Below are 5,794 nucleotides of genomic sequence, written 5' to 3' on the forward strand. Positions count from 1 at the left end.
ATCAAAATGACTTTCATTAATTTGGAAATCACACATTTCATGAATTAAAAGCCAGTCTGGGTGATGTCAATTGATGGTTGAAATGTAAAAATCTTTCACCCGGCTTATATAAAAAGATTACTTAAATAAGCTTCTCAGTTAGAAAATCAATTCCCTTCATTTAGCGCCAATTCACAGCAGCTCATCTCAAGCCACTTTTCAGAAAAAGATCAAATTCATCTCAGTTCAATCACATAAATACCAATTAATCCTAGTTATTAATAGTGCATTAAACTTTACTATTCAAATTAGATTAGAAAGTGTTCAATCAAAGGAAATCTAGCAGGTAGCATTGAGTGATTGACTTGCCTCATTTCTACAGGATCAGCATGTACCAACAGCAAACTACGTTTTGTAGTTGACTTTACAACTACATCCTAGTAGTTACATTTCTATCTTCAGATAGAAATTTAACTATCTGAAGATAGTTTTGTAGTTGATTTTACAACTACAAAACGTTGTTGCCACAAAAAGCAGTTTTCAAATTATATTTATTTTTTACCCAGGGAAACGCTACCCAAACCAATTTGGCACAATATGAAAACATACTTTCCCTCTGAACTGCATGACAGGTTGTACCAAACTATCAACTATTTTGATAAAAGCCTAGCCAGTCTAAAATCTTGGATGATTCAATTGGTATCTTGACTTAAATTAGTTAATGTTTTCACTATCTGACGTTATTTATCTCACCATGGTCCTGGATTTAATTAAACTAAAATAAAACATCTGCATGGCGATTGGAGGTACACTAATTTTTCTTATTTTCTTTCTTTGCAGAAAGGCATTATTGCATGTTTAACTGCAATGTCTTAAATTATGCACCAACATCTAAACTGATAAGTCTTGAAAAACAAATTTTCTGTCATTTCTGGGAAAGTTCTTCCCATCTGCAATAAACTGGTAAAAGAAACACACACAAAAGTTTAAAATATTTTATTTTTGAGTTTGATGTATGAAAGAATAAACAACAATGTGATCATCTCAATTATCACAATTACATGTAAATCTAAATATAATTCAATCCATCACATAATAATGGCTTAGCAGCGATTAAAACTCTTCAATCAAATACAGAGAGTAGCATTTTATTGCTATGGTCAAAAAATCTCTCATTGTGCCTTCATTTTGTGAGACATGTCACACCACCGGGAAAGATGAGCAGGCAGCGAGTCCACACATATTATTTCCCCTTTCAATAAGGAAGTACCTGTGAGGGCAAAAAGTTGTTATTTTTGAAGGCCTGCACTGGTATTTTTGGACTGTGTAACTGAAAAAAGAGGTTTACCCGTCTATGCCCCAATAAGGTCCCCATGAGTTCTTCACTATCCAGTAGGGGGTACCGTTCTCTTGTCCATAGCCAACAGCTAGCACAGCATGATTCACCTTATCTGTTGTGTTGTGGCATTTAGTGCTGAAAGTAGGAACAGACCAAAAGTGACATGTGAGTTCTTACTCATGACTTTAGAGAATGAGGAACTGAAACTATAATAATAACTTCTGTTTGCATAAAAGTCCTATGTTTTAGTACCAAGAACTTAAAGTCAAATGGAAAATTATAAACATTGAAAAACAGCAGATGTATGAATTTAACTTTGCATTTTACTCATTTGTGAGAAAATTTAAGACACAAATTTTCATCTACTCCAATTACAGAAAATATCAATATATATATATAGCTTAATCACAAAGATATATGTTTTTCATGTTAAGTTTTATCAACTTCAATGTCAACATTTGCTCTCACCTGGTGTACACACCCTGGTGGTAATGCATGAAGTCACTGGTTACCTCAAAAGCGAAACTAACAGGATTGCGAGTGCCGACAGCATCAACCATTCCCATCTCGTCATACTGAGAAACAACAGTAGACCTTTTATTTTCTTAAACTTTCATAAAGAGTTTTTTTTTTTTTTTTATCATGCCGATGGTCATTTACCGCTGTTATGTTCCTCACTTCCTTCACAAAAGCAGCAGCCATGGATGGCTTATAATAACATTTACCCTCCTTAAATAACCCAAGAGAAAACATTACATCATATCATTATAGGCGCCTTTAACATTCAGCATTTAGAACAGCTGAAAAATTACCACAGATGTGTATGGGTAATCCTTCTCTGTCATCAGCCCCTTGTTGTACATGATGTACTCAAATGCTTGACTGGGAAGACCGCTAGGGGACAAATACAGGTCTCGATTATAGAGAGATGACTGATGCAAGGAAAGCATTAAAAGTGGATGGAAACATGCTAGCACATACCCATTACATCCATGGTTGTTGAAATCCTGGGCGCAGTCTACCAGCTGCTGTTCTGACTGAATCATACAAGAGTCAGTATTAGATCACTACAGTTATTTCTGGGAACAAGAATATAAGTTTGTGCAACAAAGTAAAAGTATGTCACCAGAGGCACGAGCTTCCCAGTGGAGATTGCAGTAACAGACTCCAAACAGCCAGTTGTGGAAAACGTCCAGCAACTTCCACATGACCCCTGAAATGTAATAATTAATACCAAATCAAAAAAAGAAGAAAAAGTTGATGTCACTGATTTATATCAGTCACACCAGCTCACTGATGTCACATTTATAGCTCGTATTTATGGGCTATATATTTACAAATCTGGTCTAAATAAAGAAGAATGAACGCCATTTTGTGGCGCATCAGTTTGTGTCATGTTTGTGGGAGTTGTTTTGGATGTGTTGCTATTTTGTATACTGTATGGGTATTGAGAAGAAGGGTGTGAAATTCAGAGTGCTTCTGCGTCAGATAGGAACAGTCAGAGAGCTGTATTAGAAGTAACATCAATTTCTTATTTTTATTTCCCATTCTTAATAACTGTCTCATTATCTTGGGCTGGAAGTTTAATTAGCTCATCATATTAGCTGAATTAATTTGACTTCAGGTCAGACTGGAACCACTCCAAGCTGATATCAGTGAGTGGTAATCAATTCCCGAACAATGGTGATTACATGGAGTAGCTACATATCTCATCTCAGAGTTGTGACTTGCGTTTGCCTTGGTTAGCTTAGATTATGTTGTGAATTCTAGTGTCAGATGCAAAGCAAGGTGACGCTGGAGCATCATTCGCTCAAAGCAGCTTATCTTCCAGTACCATTTAAATTTGAGGCTGATCTACAATTGTGCAATAAATGTATAATAAATGCACTTCAAAAATAATTTGTTTAAAAAAACAACACAAGACATATAAAAGAAAACAAAATTGTGCAAGAATTAGAAATTACTACTATAATTAATAAACATAAACGAAAGTAAAGGTAAGAATCTCCTCTGTGAAGTTTAAAGTTTCATGTTATGTTAAAATGTTATGTGACACTAAATATCCAAATATCAGGATATTTTGACAGTAATGGGAGATGTGGGCTGTTCATGTGATCAAGAAAAGTTCAGTTTTAACATGTTAGTGTCTCCTTTGCAGATATCAAAACTTTGTGCAAGTACAAATTGCGCTATGTCTATATAAATGTAGAAAAAAACTACAAAAAGCTATATTGTTAGCGTATGAATTTAACATTACCTGATTCTTTACTGGTGTTATATAATTCCCCTTCTTTCTCCAATCAATGGAATCTGGACGTGGTCCATTACTGCTGAAGTAGTTCCCCTTAGTGGCAGAGCAGTTCTGCAAATTGCAATAGGCCTACAGGTTAATGTTGTGACAAAGAAAATCCAACACACAAGTTCTTTGTGAACAGAGTTTGTTGCAAAGGACAATACCTGTGGCTCAGACAAGAGGAAAGACTTTCGGAACTCTTTGAATGTCATGTCCGAAAATTGGTTGAGTCCCACTTTATAGATTAGAAAAACATAGTTAATGGGATAATTCTATCAAATGATAGAATTAATGAAATTAATGAAAAATACAAATCCTACTTGTGAAAGAGTGATTCCCTTCATTATGTTTGTCAATCCTCCTCTTGTTCTCTGTGAATATTTGCAGTCTTTGGTAGTACTCCTCGAAGTCGTATGCTTTGTTGTACTGTACATGCGAATTTTCCAGTCAGTGCTGCACTGATTTTTCACATCAGGTAACTTTCGTGTAACATTGCGCATAGAAAACTTTCAGCAGGAAGCAAAAAATGTAAACAGACCCACCTGTGCCATCCATGATTTGAAATGAAACTCGTCTGAAAAGTAATACAGAGCATTAAAATGCGTCGGGTGCAGAAAATAAACAGTAAAAAGTAGCTTGACACCAAGGTGGTATACTGAAAGTGAAACTCTGAAAAAGCGAACAATAAGAGCTTCTTAAGTACTAATGTTTTACCTCGTTTAGTCAAGTAAAAAGCTGAAGAGAAGGACACGAAGCTAAGCAGAAGCCAGACCCTCGTCATGTTGACTTATTAGCGCTCCGGCCGGAGGTGAAGGTGGAGAGAAAACAGATGACGGAGTCACGAGGTGAAGTGCTGCCTTACAAGTAACATGAAACTTTCAGCAGTTTGTGACGTCAGTTTGTTGTCGGAATAAGGCACCAATAAAAAAAACACAGCTCCTGCCACAGTCAGTAACCATGGAGTAGACAAGGGGAGAGGGAGAACCTCAGCTAACTGACAGGTTAGCATATAATTTTCAATCTGCTGCTCAACCATAGCTCAACTAGGGAAGTTGTAATAACATTGCTATGCTATGCTATATCATAACTTTGTAAATATGAAATGGACAACGTAGTAAAAGAGCACCAAAGTCCAGTTTTTCCTGGGTTCAAATGAGGAAAACTGGCCAAATCTCCATTTAGTTTTATGCCTCCTGCATTTTATTTTTAATTTGCAAACCTAAATACAGAGAACGAAACTTTTAATAATGTGATTTCTTTTAATTTTACAGAGTAAATTTATTACAGTTATTCATGTAAACCTTTAATCCTGAAAATGTTAATACCCCTGGCAAATTTAGGTTTGAAGTAATCTTTTACTCCTACCAAAATTTTTTCATCTGACTCAAAGTAATTTTGACATTTTGGAGTGGCCCAGCCAGTCACGATATGAGCCTAATGAAGAACCTATGAAAGGAGCTAATGATTAGGGCAATTTTTAGGAGGCTGTTCTGTTCACAAATGCTTTGTGCTCAATAGCAAATATAAACCATAAAAAAAAAAGATTCAATGGAAACATGCAAACAGGGTCAATGAAAAACACGTACATGTGTTACTCTTTTTACATTGCTTTGTTGTCTTTAGAGATATGCATGTCTCACTGCGTCTTAGAAAAAGAAATTCTGGGTTGAACTGGAACAATATTAAATAGAAATTACTTAATGTTATGTTTCACTGTAACAGAAAGATACAAGCTAGTATCTGGTTTTTCAAGTAGTTTTGACATCGATGATTGAATTTTATTTATTTTGTGTAATTTTTATGGATAATGAGTCCGATTCACCTAATTTAGAATCTCAAAGTCTTTCACAAAAAGCGACTCTGCTTTTTAATTTTTAACGGATATTCAACAAAGAAAATGTGTCCTAGTTTTCTTGCTGGACACTCCATATATATTAGCCTTATTACAAAATTGTTTGTGCAAAACTATTAGATCTACAAAAACACTTGAGACGACATAACCCTGAGATAAAATGGATTTATTAACAAGAGGTAATTGGGAAACATATTTTTGCTTATTTGTTGTTATGTTCATCTTCATAATTTTCCTTTTTCATATATATTTTTTGTTTTTTTACAAAACTGGGAATATTTCTTAAGCTGTGGAAACAAAAGGATTGAAAGATAATTTTCATACCACTGGG

General features: G+C 35.0%; 1 protein-coding gene across 1 annotated transcript; it reads right to left on the bottom strand.

Annotated features, from left to right (window-relative positions):
- Positions 1–960: 960 nt before the first annotated feature.
- On the bottom strand, positions 961–4,494 carry ctsh (cathepsin H). The gene is made up of 12 exons (XM_044124540.1): positions 4,326–4,494; positions 4,154–4,185; positions 3,932–4,037; positions 3,776–3,846; positions 3,576–3,680; positions 2,445–2,531; positions 2,300–2,355; positions 2,131–2,212; positions 1,979–2,047; positions 1,787–1,893; positions 1,328–1,453; positions 961–1,249 (listed from the first exon to the last, which is right to left on the bottom strand). Exons 1-12 carry the CDS (start codon positions 4,390–4,392, stop codon positions 1,180–1,182), a joined length of 978 nt encoding a protein of 325 aa, XP_043980475.1. The 5' UTR covers positions 4,393–4,494; the 3' UTR covers positions 961–1,179.
- Between the last annotated feature and the right edge of the window lie 1,300 nt (positions 4,495–5,794).

The sequence above is a fragment of the Gambusia affinis genome, linkage group LG08 (genome assembly GCF_019740435.1).
Source record: "Gambusia affinis linkage group LG08, SWU_Gaff_1.0, whole genome shotgun sequence".
NCBI classification, from domain to species: domain Eukaryota; kingdom Metazoa; phylum Chordata; class Actinopteri; order Cyprinodontiformes; family Poeciliidae; genus Gambusia; species Gambusia affinis.

Bases quoted from the DNA above. Each gene is read 5' to 3' on its own strand.
- ctsh (XM_044124540.1), bottom strand. From the start codon at position 4,392: ATGACGAGGGTCTGGCTTCTGCTTAGCTTCGTGTCCTTCTCTTCAGCT. The intron at 4,038-4,153 runs GTGGGTCTGTTT...TCGCATGTACAG, and splicing joins TCAAATCATGGATGGCACAG to TACAACAAAGCATACGACTT. The intron at 1,894-1,978 runs GTAAATGACCAT...GTTGTTTCTCAG, and splicing joins AAGTGAGGAACATAACAGCG to TATGACGAGATGGGAATGGT.